Source organism: Hyperolius riggenbachi, chromosome 1 (assembly GCF_040937935.1).
Source record: "Hyperolius riggenbachi isolate aHypRig1 chromosome 1, aHypRig1.pri, whole genome shotgun sequence".
Lineage (NCBI taxonomy): Eukaryota > Metazoa > Chordata > Amphibia > Anura > Hyperoliidae > Hyperolius > Hyperolius riggenbachi.
Genome location: NC_090646.1, coordinates 632,455,123 through 632,470,910, shown reverse-complemented (window position 1 = coordinate 632,470,910; position 15,788 = coordinate 632,455,123). Strand labels below are relative to the sequence as shown.

General features: G+C 44.6%; 1 protein-coding gene across 1 annotated transcript in view; it reads left to right on the top strand.

The window, feature by feature from the left end:
* SLC45A2 (solute carrier family 45 member 2) overlaps positions 1–12,696 on the top strand; it is a 158,081-nt gene extending 145,385 nt beyond the window's left edge. The window contains exon 7 of the mRNA XM_068251248.1: positions 12,457–12,696. Within this exon, the coding sequence (XP_068107349.1) occupies positions 12,457–12,678 (222 nt within the window). The 3' untranslated portion in view covers positions 12,679–12,696. The remainder of the gene's footprint in view (positions 1–12,456) is intronic.
* Positions 12,697–15,788: the final 3,092 nt, after the last annotated feature.

The following is a 15,788-nucleotide window of genomic DNA, read 5'->3' as shown; positions in this document are numbered from 1 at the left end:
ACGGAAGCTGTCGCCGACGTTCCTCCTCCCCCCGCCGGAAGCTTCATTCACCTCTATGGAGGTTGCTGTCGCTAGTCCGCGTACTCACGCGGACTAGCGACAGTTGCGGCGGAGGTGCGGCGGCGACTGTTGCCATGCGATTGAAACTTTCAATCGCATGGCGACAAGAGCGGCGGGCGACAGTTCGGGGTGCGCGCGCGTGCGACGGCCCATACTCACGGGCGACCTGTCGCCGCAACACGCGCGCGCCGCGTGTTGAGGCGACAAAAGTCCCTCGTGAGTATGGGCCATTACAGACAGGAAGGAGGTTTTGATCTATGTTGGCGTTATTTTATATAAAGGAGGAGTTGAGTCTGCTACAGATAGCTGAAATGGAGGCTGCGGTAAACAGTAAACATCTCGGCATTTAAAGTGAACCCAAAGTGAAAACAAACTGATGAGATAATGGTATTTATCCTCCTACTCCTAGAACTGTTTTTTTTTAGGTATCCCATGGTTTTATTTTATATTTAAACATTTACAAAGCAGATTGAATGTTTTATTGTATTTTGCTCAATGACAGCCTATTAATTGCTCCTAAATGAAATTATATGAAATATTGACCTTTTTCTATAGCTCCCCTGCCCGCGGAAGTTGTATTCTGCCAGGAAATCTTTTATGGCTGGAATTTGCTTATCAGTGATATTTACTATATTACTGACAAGGTACCAACAAGACAGAAGCTGTCACTTCCATGCCTGAAATTTAACTCTTTCAGGCAGTAAAATAAAAATAAAAAAAACAACCTGGTTATTAGTGTTTTGCACTATACATACACATGATTCTCATCATGTCACATGTCGCTTCGGTTACACTTTAAAGTAAAACTCCCCTATTGCTGAAAATGGCAATCCCTTCAGCTCATAGCTATATTGTAGGAATTAATAGCAAACCGTATTTCAGCTTACTTACAAGAAATCCTGTAATACATGCCACAGGGTTCTTAGCAAAGACTGCAACATGAGTGTCCACGTATGCTGTCGAGTCAATTAATCCTTTGCACACTCTCATGCAAATACTCAATTCACACTAACCATCCAGCAACCATTGCTTTCCCTACCGCTAAATTAAAGGGAACTTAAAGAGAATCTGTACTCTAAAATGCTTACAATAAAAAGCATTCCATTCTCTTCATTATGTTCTTCTGGGCCCCTCTGTGCTGTTTCTGCCACTCTCTGCTGCAATACTGGCTTGTAATTAACAGTTTTAGGCAGTGTTTACAAACAAGACATGGCTTCTAACCAGAGTATGATAGGCTGAGAACAGCTCACTGTGTGACTCATGCAGAGCTTGGAGAGGGTGTGTAAAGCTTCTGCCAATGAAAAGCAGTGCTGCACATTCCACACATTCCAGCCTCAGCCCGACAGAGCCGACAGAGGAAAGAAGATAAGATTTATTACAGAGACAGTGCAACTAGAAAAGGCTGCAGTAATACAGACCACATTAGAACAGGCATAGGAACTTATAGGATAGAAGAAATAAGCTCAAAATTTTGTTACAGAGTCTCTTTAAGGTGAGAGGGATATAGAAGCTGCCATTTTTATTTCCTTTTAAACAATACCAGTTGCCTGGCAGCCCTCCTGATCCTATGTCTCTAAAACTTTTTTTTTTTTAAACTTAACATTTCAAGAAGAATACATAGACATTAATTGCACGTAGGCAGGAAAAGAAAAACAATAGGATAAAAGTAGACCAAAATACAATGGTAACAGATAAACAGATACCAGTAAGCAACGCCTACAATAATGCTATATGCGGTGTACACAGCCACAAATGGAAAATGTACCATTAGGTGTTGTGTTAGGGAAACAAATGAATATAATGACAAACCTACTAACATAAATCAACCGAGGTCCAACTGGACCCCCTATCCCGGCCAGACAGCCAAACTAGTTATACCCCTAAAAAGGGCCCAGTTGAAATCAGTAATAAGAGAAATAAAAAAATGAAAAGAAACAGGGAAGAGAATGTAAATTAGTTGGCCAACTATGGGGCTCTAGAGCGTGTGTGATATGATTTTAACCACGTATCCTAAATTGAATGATATGTGTTCTGCACCCCATGACAGCATATAGCTTTGTGAAAGGGACACATTTTGTTTTTGTTGGTTGCCCTTATCCAGTCAGCCACCACAGGCACCAAAGGCTGTATCCAGTACTCAGTAAGGACCTTGCGAGCTATATGAAGTGTGTTTAAAAAATATACAAAAAAACTTTTTCTTCTTAAGGAGCCATAAGGAATTCTATTAAGGAGAGCTACAGAGCACCCCATCGGAACGTTCAAGAATTTCACAACCTGTTGCATCTCTAAAACTTTTAGCCATAGATCCTGAACAAGCATGCAGTAGATCAGGTACTGACTCAGCTAGATACCCGTGTTTCCCCAAAAACAAGACACTGTCTTATATTAATTTTTACTCCAAAAGATGTGCTAGGGCTTATTTTCAGAGGATGTCTTATTTTTGGGTGAAACACTGGTACAAAATGTATATACTGCACGCCATGCTGAAACACAAGTAGCATACACAGTCCCTGTGGCTTGCAGATATTGGCTCTTGCTTCCAAGAAAGTCATTCTGCTGCTCATGTGGGTAAGAGTCTATTTCTTGCAGACAGAGAACTCTGTCAGGCTCCCCAGAGCTATGATAGGATAAGCTGTGTGTCCTGGGAAGAGGTGACGTGCTGCTGATGCTTATCACGAAAGATCAGGAGGGCTGGCTCCAACAAAAACACAAATTGCCTGACACATATACAGTACAGGACTGTAGAACTCTCTTTATACTGCTGCTGTCCTGTATCCAGGCTTTGTATCGAGCGTGACTTGCTTTTGTTATGTGGGCTGCTGCCAGGTAGGGCTTACATTCGGGGGAGGGCCTATATTTCAAGCATGTTAGGAATTCCTGCTAGGGCTTATTTTCAGGAGATGTCTTACTTTAGAGGAAACACGGTATATATATACAATTACTGACAGCGCAAGATAGTGTGACCACTTCAGATAGGGTGTTTAGAACAGTCTCCCAAAAATATGCACAGCTCCAATTGCTACGCCACTGCAGATGAGTGTACCGTTGACCGTGACAAAGATTGGGTGAGATTGCACGGAAAAATTAGTTCTATTGATTGGCGGATGCTCTATTTGCTTGCATGTTGTAGGGCCAGAGTTGGGACACATACAAACTCATGTGATTCCGATGTTTCCTCCTTTCAAGCCGGGAGGAAGGAGGAACCATTGTGGAGGGTGGCATGAGTAGAGATGCTCATTCGAATTTGAATACGGCATTACTGAAACTTGGTAATATTAGTCTAATCACAGAACTCTGAAGCATTGGACCTATCAGAGAATGCAAAGTCATCTCAGAAGTATTCCGCCAATCAGAGAATGGGAAAAATGGCAAAAAAAAAAAAAACTATTCGAAAATCGGAATCGGAAATCTGCGGAATCTGTAATTGGCATTGGTGGAAATCAGAATTTCCAAGGAATCGGAAATTGACATTTCCAACCATCCCTAGGTGTGAATGACCTCTCCGTGACCCCGTCCACTAGCCTGGGTGCTTAAAAACGGTGGGCATAATTCCGAATGCAGGATCCTGAATTTAGTCACCGACGCTACTTGAGATGTCTTTCTAGGAATCCAGATATTTATCCTTTTGTATTTCCCATTTACATGTATGGATTTTTTTATTTTTCATCACACAATGCTTCCCGTTTTCTTTGTTGTTGCCTTATTTTTATTTTCGAGTGACTTTAGCAGACCTTTGTGAGAACAACAACCGCCATGGGAAATAGATAATGGAAGCTGTAAACATAAAAATCTTTTTTTTCTTCTGTCTTTTGTACAAGGTCGTATTTGTCCTTCAAGTACCTCGGGCTATTCTCTTAGCTTTCTTGTATTTTCTGTTTTCAGTCTGGCTTATACGTTGCCTTAGCCATGTGTCTTAAAAGCTTGATTTCAAACATATTGTTAAATCCGAGTTAAAGTCGACTTGTATTAATTCTAACATTTTTATATCTTGTTTTCTCGTATTTAGTAGGTAAGTGAAATTACACTGGTGAACTAAAGCAAAAACTTTGTGAGGTAGAAAAGAAACCTGAAGGGGTCTTTCACACTGGGGTGGTACAGTGCGGGCATTTTAGCGCAGGACAAAGTAAGTCAATGGATTAAATCACATTGCCTGTGGTGCGCTGCGCCGGAAGTCGCCTATCAATTGCGACGCATACCTACGTTACCGCCTGGCTCCTGCGGCGGACTGGAAGCCATGTAAGCCTATGGTGACGCAGGGTTTATTGAAAACTTACACGATGGCATTGTATTTTTACAATACTCTTCCGTGCACTTCTGTTTTTCTGAACAGGAAGTGAGCTCAAGAGAGCGTCACTTCCTGTTTGGCTGTCAGCCAGAAGGGAATTCCCACACTAACGCGGTAATCCCTAAAGGCCTGTTTTTGGCGGTGTGGTTCCCGGGCTGCACTGCACCGCTGCTGCCAATGCTCATTGTGAAAACAGCTGAATATTTGTAAAGCTGTATATCAGGTCACCCAAAAAAAAGCCATTTACTTCAGTTATGTAGTCATTAAAATGTATTCAGCTGCTGTTTACAATGAATAAAATTATTACTGATGAGCTTGAATTTTGCATAGTAGTAATTTCGTAGTAAAATTCGCAATCACGATGAGAAATTGTTATACAAAATGTCAAACTATTACAAAATTAATTTGGTATGTAATCGTAATTCAAATGTGTAATTTTGTGAAAGTTAAATCTATGTAAGAAAAAATGTCCCATTGACTTAAATGCATTTGGTGAACCTGAATTATCGTATGAACGCCCATAAATCTTGGAACATATACTGATCTATAATAAACACAAACTGCGCCTGCCAAAGTACAAACGGGTGCAATAGCATATGCTTCAATCGAGTGTTCGCTATCACAAGTCCTTGAATATCAGTCTATAGTGCTGTGACAGCGCTCCTCTTCTTTTCTACAATTTAAACATAGAAAAAACAATCGCACATAGTGCATTACTGTGAATCACAAAGTACAGTTCCCCACACGTGCATAAGTGCTCAATTGTGCATCACTCGTGGTCTCTACAGCCCCTCCACACTAGCAGCTCACCAGATTGACATGGTCACGCCAGGAGCGTTGACGTCACTGGGATCTGGAAGGTCAGGAGACAGGCTGCCACGAGGAGCGGGGAAGTTCGGGACGCCGACACCGCCAGCAGAGAAGCTTTATTGCTAGGCTGCAATGCCTGAAATGCCTGTTATCTTCCTACACAAGTGAGTGCGCTGATATTGCGCAGGCCATAACTTTTAGCCCAACGGTTTTATGCTATGTGTGTTCTTATATGTTTTTCATGTGGAACTTGTCATTAAATATGGATCATCCAATTGTGAACTAAACTATCGTGGAAGTGTCATTGGAGTTGGCCGCTCTATAGGCTAAGCGCTAGACCCACCTGGACTGTGAGGTGGTGTCAATCTGGTGAGCTGCTAGTGTGGAGGGGCTGTAGAGACCACGAGTGATGCACAATTGAGCACTTATGCACGTGTGGGGAACTGTACTTTGCGATTCACAGTAATGCACTATGTGCGATTGTTTTTTCTATGTTTAAATTGTAGAAAAGAAGAGGAGCGCTGTCACAGCACTATAGACTGATATACTGATCTATGCAAAATATGTTTAAAACACTTAAAGTGTACCAGGGACAGGGGGATAGTAAAAATGTATACATACCTGGACTTCCTCCAGCCCTCGCCGACCTGATTGCTCCCATGCCGCCGTCATTCTCCTCCTTGCTCCTCGGTAACAGGTACTGTAAGTTTGGCCAGTCGGCGCATGCGCAGTAAGCCCTGACTGACCAAACTTACAGGACCCATTGTCCAGTAGGCTTAGGACGGCGTCTAGGGAGCAATCCGGCTGGAGGGGGAGCATTTAATGAGGTAGACTTTAACCTCCTTAGCGTTACGGACGAGCTCAGCTCGTCCAGTAATGCCGGAGGGCACCGCTCAGGCCCTGGGGGGCCGATTTGAATAATTTATTTTTGAGACTGTCAGCTAGCACTTTGCTAGCTGCGTCTTTCTCCGATCGCCGCCGATCCGCCGCTACCAGACGCGAAAGAGGGCCCCCACCCCGCAGACTCTTTGCGCAGCCTGTCCAATCGCCGCCAGGCTGCGCTATGGGGTGGATCGGGACTCCCTGCGACGTCACAACGTCGATGACGTCATTCCGTTCGTCGCCATGGCAACGGGGGAAGCCCTGCAGGAAATCCCGTTCTGAACGGGATTTCCTGATGGGCGTGATCGCCAGCGGCGATCGGAGGGGACGGGCGGACGCCGCAGGGAGGGGGGAATCATGTAGGTAGCGCTAGGCTAGCTACATGATAGAAAAAAAATTAGGTTAAAAAAACCCTCCCACGGCCGCGGGATTTAAAACGCCAGGGAGGTTAAAGAAAACCTGTTAGGTTTGCTACAGGCATATTTGAATAATTCCATCAGGATGGGAAAGCCTCTGGATCCTCTAGAGGCTTCCTCCAGTCCTCCTCAGCCAGGCCAATCCAGCAATGGGACCTCTGAAGCATGGCCGCATTGCCCCTGCACAGTAGCACAAACCCACTCGGGCAGAAAAAGCCAAACCCAGTCGGCTCCATGCTGCTGCTACAGTAGCACGGGCCCAGTCGGGGCTGCTTTTTCCCTCAGATCCTGATCTGGCCCGTGCTAGTGCGCATGCGTGAGATGCCGACAAGCAGTGATGATCGCAATCTGCTAATTACGATTGCGTAAAGTTTCATGTACATTTTCACAATTACGCTTATACGTAATTACGATTTGTAAAGTCAATTGATTTCGTATAGTGATTTGTAATTTCGCCTAAAACTTTGTGTAATTTTCTCGTAATTTCATGCCGACTTTGGCAGTGAATAAAAAAGCCCCCATACATGGTAGTGACACCAAAAAAGGAATTTTCCAAAAAGACCTTGCAGTTTTTGAGGAGATCGATTTTAAAAATGAAAAGAAAACTTACACTATACATAACAGAGAAGAGGCATACAAACAGACCTGGATACACTGGAATATGTTTGTGGAAACATCTGAATACAGGGAGGCTATGGCACTTACCTACCGATACTCTCTTGATCGCTCCTCACTCCTCTGGTGTTCAATACTGCAAAGCTTGAAACATACACTTCACTTTGGGCACATCATGGGATGGAACTTCATGGAACTCCGGGGACCCATTGGGTCAGCGGGACTGTCTCTCTCCCCCCCCCCCTTTTTCTCTCCACTACCCCTTCTATCCTTTCCTTTTCTCCTATATTTTCCTAGACTCCTTTTAGGGGTATTCTAGATTGAGGTGAGACCTATTTTTTAGGCCCCCTTTCTCTAGATGCTACTCTCCTCTTTTATGCCAGACATTAAATGATCTTCCCACAATACATTTAATATGTTTTTTTTTTTTTTGGTCTATAGAGCGGGGAAAGGCAGAGGCACTCAGCCACGATCCCTCCAACCTTCTGCCCTTAGTACCCCTGGTGGAATGATCCCTCTGGGCCCCAGGGGTTCTCTGGTTAAGCTCTGTTTCTTATCTGAAGGTCGTGACTCAGATTCCCCTTATATCTACCTCCCCCACCCAAGGGTTGCCTCTCCCCCCACCCTGCTCTAGGTTGTGTTCGCACTCTTGTCCCATGAGTCAGAGACATCGTTCATTTTGGCGCTGGATTGCCTCCTCACTCAGGGTCCACCTTCAATACTTAATCTGATGTACTCTACTCGTTGCATTCATGATGTCTGCCATACACGTCTGTTTTCCTTGTTATTATATGATGTTTTTTTTCCTTATTGTTCTACTTCACCTTGCCATCAGCGTGTTTTGTATGCCTTGTTATCCTTTAAAAGAAAAATCTTTAAAGAGACTCTGTAACAAAATTTTCAGCCTTATTTCTTTTATCCTATAAGTTCCTATACCTGTTCTAATGTGGTCTGTGTTACTGCAGCCTTTTCTAGTTGCACAGTGGCTGTGTTATCTCTGTTATATGATCTAATCTTCTGTCGGCTGAGGCTGGAATGTGTGTAATGTGCTGCACTGCTTGTCATTGGCAGAAGCTATACACACTCTCTCCAAGCTCTGTATGAGTCAGAGACTGAGCTACTCTCAAGCCTATCACACTCTAGTTAGAAGCCATGTCTTTTGTTTGTAAACACTGGATAAAACTGTTAATTACAAGCCAGGATTGCAGCAGGGAGTGGCAGAAACAGCACAGAGGGGCCCAGGAGAACATATTGAATAGAATGGTATGCTTTTTATTGTAAGAATTTTAGAGTACAGATTCTCTTTAACCATTTATGCCTCCAGGACGTAGTACCTACGTCCAGGAGGCCACGTGCGTGTCCGTGCGCTCCCACGGTCGATCGCGCGCGTGCATGCGCACTCCCGGCCGTGGATTCGGTAGCCCAGGAATCAATGTATCGGGCTATGGTGCCCGATCACTGATTCCTCTCCCCCGCTGAAAAAGCGACAGCTTCTCTCGGAAGCTATGTCCCTCTAAGCGTACATTGTACGCTTAGAGTGACGTCATGTAAACAAACTCAAGATTACCATCTTGTGGCCAAAAAGTAAAACTACAAGTAAAAGTAAAAAAACATTACAATACACAAATATTTCCCCAAATAAAACACTATTTATATCCCACCCTCCCAAAAATGCCCACATAAAATGTTTAATAAAAAAAACAAAAACATTACTATAAAAAAAAAAAAACACAAATATTTACCTAAGGGCCTAAACTTTTTAAAGATCTATGTAAAGATGAAATATTTCTCTCTATTTTTTTTTTTATAAGCTTGTAAATAGTGATGGATGCAAAACGGAAAAAATGCTCTTTTATTTCCAAATAAAATATTGCCGCGATACATTGTGATAGGGACATCATTTAAACGGTGAAATAACCGTGACAAATGGGCAAATACAATACGTGGGTTTTAATTATGGAGGCATGTATTATTTTAAAACTATAATGGCCGAAAACTGACAAATAATGAATTTTTTCAATTTTTTTTCTTATTCTTACTGTTAAAATGCATTTACAGTAAGGTAGCTCTTAGCAAAATGTATCCCCCAAAGAAAGCCTAATTGGTGGCGGAAAAAACAAGATATAGATCAGTTCATTGTGATAAGTAGTGATAAAGTTATAGACGAATGAATGGGAGGTGAACATTGCTCGGATGCATAAAGTGAAAACGACTGAAGGCTGAACTGGTTAAATAAAGAATCTTTAAAAATGAAAAAAATGCGTTTTAAACTAAAAAAAAATGACAGTTCAAAAACCAATTTTCTTTGCATATATAACATCGATTTTCTCAAAAACTACAAGGCCTTTTTGACTTGTACTCAATATTCTCCTTAACATATGTAGCAATTTTGGTGTCAATAGCGTGAATGGGGGCTTTGCTATTAACTGCTAAAGTCGGCACACATTTTCACGAAATTGCACGAAAATTACCCGAAATTATGAATTATTAATATTACATACAAAATTATGATTTTTCCTGAAATTTCGCATTACGATTTTGATGCATAGTTGCAAATTTCGATGCGAAATTTCGCATATGCGAAGTTTCGGCCTGCGGCGGACTGACCATTCGGGCACTCAGGCACGGACCGAGGGCCCATGGTCAAGGGGGGCCCGCCAGAGCACCCTAAGCAGGAGGGGAGGAGCGCACAGAAAGGGGCGGTGTGCACAGCGTGGGGAAGGGGGGGAGGTCTCCCCCCCCCCCTTTCCTCACCTTGGGGGCCACCCTCCTGGCTCTCCCCTCTGGTATTTTTAAAACTCGGCAGCTAACAGCGGGAGGAGACTTACCGCCGTTCTTCCAGCCGCAAGGGACGCTCTCCCTCTGCTCTGTGCGCCACTAGTCTGGTCTTCAGGATTAAGGAGTTTTTTTTGATCAGTATGAAATATCTGTTGTCAGTAAATTATTAGATCTTACTCTGTAAAAAAATAACATTAAAAATGTGGGCGACACTGCTACGTGGCCCCATAATCTCCTATTGCCTGGGGGCCACATGAGTTATCAGTCCGCCCCTGGTTTCGGCCCACCACTGCAGACAAGCAGCTCAAGGGATGCAGCGCTGGAGCGGGCTGGTAGAGAAGGATGGGAAAGGCGCTCCCGGATCCAGAAGCTTCCCCCTCCCAAGGTAAGTGCCCCTACGGCAGGCATGGGCAAACTTGGCCCTCCAGCTGTTAAGGAACTACAAGTCCCACAATGCATTGCAGGAGTCTGACAGCCACAGTCATGACTTATAAAGGCAAATGCATTGTGGGACTTGTAGTTCCGTAGCAGCTGGAGGGCCAAGTTTGCCCATGCCTGCCGTAGGGGCACTTTTTACTCCTACAGGTACACTTTGTTGAAGTACATTATAATCACACAATTGCTTTGGCAGTGCATGAGTGGGCACACGGTTGCTAGAAAAAAATACAAAGCTATAAAGTAGGATTACTGTTTTATACTGTAGATTGGGTGCCTCTATTTCTTTTAGCTGTGTTTACAAGTTAGTTAGAGCGATGCTGGAATCCTTTTAATGCACAGCAAGTATGATGTCTTTGTAAACTCCAGACAATAAAATGATCTCTGCTTTCTCCTTAACAACCTATAGAGTTAATGTTGCTTTGTTGATTGAATCGAACAGTGTTCTGGTTCACGGGGCACGATGCAGACTTAAATTAAAAATTCTCCATTTTATAATAGATTATTAGACTCCCGAATCGCTGGGGCTGCAAATAGACTTTTAATTTAAACCACTGCGATTCCAATCTGCAGTGCATCACCAAAGTCATTTTCCGATCTCGTGTTATAGCTTTTTAGAGCGATGGGCATGCGAATAGTCGTCATCGGCCATAAAATGAATAGAATTATGGTAATCTTCTGGCTGGGAAATTGTGAGGGTTTTATTTTTTCATTATTACGTTTTGTAGCTGTTTCTATGCAATTTCTTCTGAAACGTATAATTTATAAAATAACACATTTATGTTGGTTTTAACTAACAATGCAGAGAGAATAACTGAATTCCTGCTATAAAATTAATTTAGTAACACTTTCTACTGCCTTAAAAGCATTGTGGTGGTTTGTTTAATAACAGTGCTTACTTAACCCGTGTTTAGTCCCACTGTGGGATAGTGAATTTAAATAAACATGACAAAGACATACTGAACAGCATCTATCTATCTATCTATTGTATATCCAGACTTTTGAAAAAGCCTTGATCGATTGCAACAAAACTTGGCATACAGATCCCTTACTACCTAGGAAGATCTATTCTGGTGGTCTCACGCCCCCAACCCCCCACCCCCTTCCCGCCACCACCCTCTACACACAGCATGGTGGCGTAGTGGTTAGCGATCTCGCCTTGCAGCGCTGGGTCCCCAGTTCGAAACCCAGCCAGGGCAGTATCTGTACGGAGTTTGTATGTTCTCCCAGTGTCTGCGTGGGTTTCCTCTGGGCACTTCCTCCCACATCCCAAAAACATACAGCTAAGTTAATTGGCTTCCCCTAAATTGACCCTAGACTGATACATACACTACACAATGCATACATAGACATGACCAGGCCCGGATTTACATCACAGGAGCCTTATAGGCACAGATGTACCAGCAACCTAGACTTTGCCCTCCATGAACCTAAAAACTCCAGCTGAACCGCACCACAAGTGTGCTGGCTGTCCCAGCTGTCCCTTCTCCCTTACTTTCCTTTCCCATCATAGGTAGGGAAGCAGGGACTCTGCATAGGGAAGGTGGGAGGACCATGCGGGCTGGTATAGCTCAGGGTGCGAATCCCCAGTCGGCCGGGGCTCCGCATTCTGGCTATCCCAGCCGGCATGGGGGACAAGGGGTAAAATATGCTCTGTAGGGGGACCCTTACGTCATTTTTTCCCCACCTTCTGAACATAAAAAAAAAGTTTAATAAAAATAGGAAAAGAATATTTTTTTCCCACTGGGCTTTGCTATTAACCGCTAAAGTCGGCGGGTTTTGGCAGGCTTTTAATCACGAATCCGGGCCTGTGATTCCGGATTTTAGAGGCAATCACAGGTAAAATCTGGGCCGAATTTGTTAGTCCATTTCAAATCTGGATTGAAATTCACAACTTCGGCAGATTTTGATTCCGCTGTGGCCGAATTTGGTCAAATCCGTGATCGGGGCGGGGGTATCCGAGCATCACTGACCTGCATATGACTATGGTGGGGATTAGATTGTGAGCCCCTCTTAGGGACATTTAGATGACAAGACAATATACACTGTACAGCACTGAGGAAGAGGTCAGCGCTATATAAATCCTAAATAATAATAATGTATGATTAATTTGCTCTGCGAGTGTAAAGAACTAATGTTACACAAATTCTAATGAGCTGCCTTTTCCCTTTTCAGCGTGAAGTCCACCAGGATGGGAGGAAGACCAATCACAGAGGGAAAGGGATTGACTGTGCAGCCCTCACCAGTATGGTCCAGCTGGCTCAGATAATTGTAGGGGGTGGACTCGGGTTCCTGGTCAGCTTGGCTGGTAGTGTGGTGGTCGTTGTCATCTCCGCTTCCACAGTGTCGTTGATTGGATGTTGCTTTGTTGCCATATTTGTCAGATATGTTGAATAAAAAAAAAAATCCATTCCAGCCTGAATCCTTTCATTTAATTTATGTGACCTGAATATGGTAAAAAGCCTGCCAAGGTTCTCGTGTTCTGATTGGTCACTAGCAGTGGCCATATCCTAAAGATCAGGGATCAGGAACCTTTTTGGCTGAGAGAGCCATAGCCGCCACATACTTTTATATGTACTTCCGTGAGAGCCATACAATATGTTTCAAACTGGGACAGTAGGGCTCACGTCCCTGCTGCCATGGTGATGTGTATTCAGTTGACCTGCCGGGCAGCGGAAGTGTCAAACACGTCTTCAGCTTCTCTTGGGTTTCAGCAACATCAGCAATTTCCCTGAGAGCCAGACAGGAGAAATACTGACTAACAGCTTGTACAATTAGCTAGCTGACTTGGGGTTGATTTGCTTTGTAGGACGAGATCCTCGTACTTTGGCCCAATAGGCTGGCTGCCAAGTGACAGCCAGCCTATTGGGCCAATAAAAGTGTGGGGATCTCGTTCTACAAAGTCACTGGACCTGACAGGGTCCAGAGTGGAACAATTGGTGCAGCCGTTCATTTTGGGATAGCGCGAGTAAGTTAGTACTAGTGCATGCTACAGCAAATTTTAATTACGCTGCTACATTAAGCTACGCTGCTTGAGCAGTGTAGCTTAGTGAATAAACCCCTACTGATTTGTCTGTGAGCCAGATGTAGCCATCAAAAGAACCACATCTGGCTCCCGAGCCATAGGTTCCCTACCGCTGCTAAAGATGGTCTATGAGTTGATAATAATTACAACTTGCACGCACATTTACAGTGAACCTGAAGTGAGAGGGATATGGAGGCCAGGGATGGTGCTGCTATTAACCTCTTGGCGGTAATACTGAGCTAGTGTCGGGGAGGAAAACCGCAGCTCAGAGCGTTAATCCCAACCTGTGCTCGGGGTAGCCGCCAGAGGCTGTGTGCAGAGCAATGCACGCAGCAGGCGTTTCTACATACCTCCCGGGGGATACCGACGTCAGCCGCCAGTCTTCTTCTGCTCCTCCGAGGCTCTGCTTCCTCCTGGTGAGATCGCCGGCTGTCATCATCACGGGGAGCTCCTGTGCAACCGGAGCTCCCCTCCCCGAACCGCCCCCCTCCCAAAGTCTCCTGCCACCTTTCCTGCAGGATTATAACTTCCCTGCTCCGGCACGTTGCTGTGTCCATGCTCTCTGTCTTCATCCCCGGCACTCCCTGCTTCTCAGTGACCAGATGCATGTTTCCGTAAAGACATGCGAGTCATGCGTTAGGTCACTGAGAAGAGGCAGGCAGCACCGGGAATGAAGATGTAGAGCACAAACATAGCAGCGTGTCGGGACAGGTTATAATCCTGCAGGGGCCCCGGGGAGATTGACTTCCTTAGCGGTAACCCCGAGTCAGGCTCGGGATGGAAATCTGCAGCTAAAAGCAGTAACCCCAAGCTGGATCCATGGGGGGGTTTGTATTGTGTAGGGCTGCCGCAGATCTATCTAGCGGTCTGATTTTTAGAGTCTAAAAGCTTGGGAAAAAATTGCACCGCTTTTAGACAATAAAATCTAGAAGTAATTATACGGCAGGGAGGTAAAAGCGGTGGGAGACTTTGGGGGGTCTTGCAGCCACAAAATGTGCAGGAGTGTGGGGGGCGGGGACACTTGGAAAGGCACATACACACTCTCAAGGCTCCTGGTGCCTCCTGAGCCTCTGCCTCGACCTGGCCCTGTGTGACACCATCATAAAGACCTCATCTGCCTACACATTATTCTTAAGCTGGAGGCACATACAGTACATGGAGGTGTTCAACACCTTGATGATTACAGAGGCGTAGCTAGGGTTTTCAGCGCCCGGATAAAGACAGTTTTTTTGTCCCCCTCTGGACAAAATGGGCATAGCCACGCATCAGAATGTGGTCGTGGGTGGAGTCAAATGTACAAATACTGTTTAGATAGCCAGATGTTCCCCCTTCCCCATCCAGAAAGCCCCATTTTAGATGTGCCCCTCTTCCCCCCCCCCCCCCCCCATTTAGATAGCCAGATCTGTGCCTACCTTTAGATAATCAGATTTGCCCCCCTTTAGATAGCCAGATGTGCCCTGCTTTTTCTGCTGCTGCTAATGCCTCTGCGCTCCTCTGCAGAGGGAAAGAAAGAAGCAGGGGCACTTCAGGTAACCAGGGAGCTGCCTCTCACACATGTGGGGGTACAGCGACTGTGCTGAGCGACCTCACAGTGCTGTGCCCGGGGACATATGCCCCCCTTGCCCACCCATAGCTACGCCTCTGGATGATTGTTGGTGGGCACCACCAGGGTTTTTACTTACTTCACCTGGAGGGGTGGCGGTCATCATGGGCATAACAATAGCCCATACAACCCCTGGCACTGTGTGACATGCAGGAATGCTCAGGTCAGGAGCCATAGAGAGCTATGTGGCTGCACCCCTTCTACAGCTATGCTGTGAAAGGGTAGATGTAACCCAGTGCTGTTACAAGAAGGTAGCATATATTACTCCCTGCGCTACCCTCCTATCTAAAGGGTGCAAAGTCTAACTACTACTACAGGATCTTCTCAAAAAATTAGCATATTGTGATAAAGTTCATTATTTTCTGTAATGTACTGATAAACATTAGACTTTCATATATTTTAGATTCAAATACACACAACTGAAGTAGTTCAAGCCTTTTATTGTTTTAATATTGATGATTTTGGCATACAGCTCATGAAAACCCAAATTTCCTATCTCAAAAAATTAGCATATTTCATCCGACCAATAAAAGAAAAGTGTTTTTAAAACAAAAAAAGTCAACCTTCAAATAATTATGTTCAGTTATGCACTCAATACTTGGTCGGGAATCCTTTTGCAGAAATGACTGCTTCAATGCGGCGCAGCATGGAGGCAATCAGCCTGTGGCACTGCTCAGGTGTTATGGAGGCCCAGGATGCTTCAATAGCGGCCTTAAGCTCATCCAGAGTGTTGGGTCATGCGTCTCTCAACTTTCTCTTCACAATATCCCACAGATTCTCTATGGTGTTCAGGTCAGGAGAATTGGCAGGCCAATTGAGCACAGTAATACCATGGTCAGTAAACCATTTACCAGTGGTTTTGGCACTGTGAGCAGATGC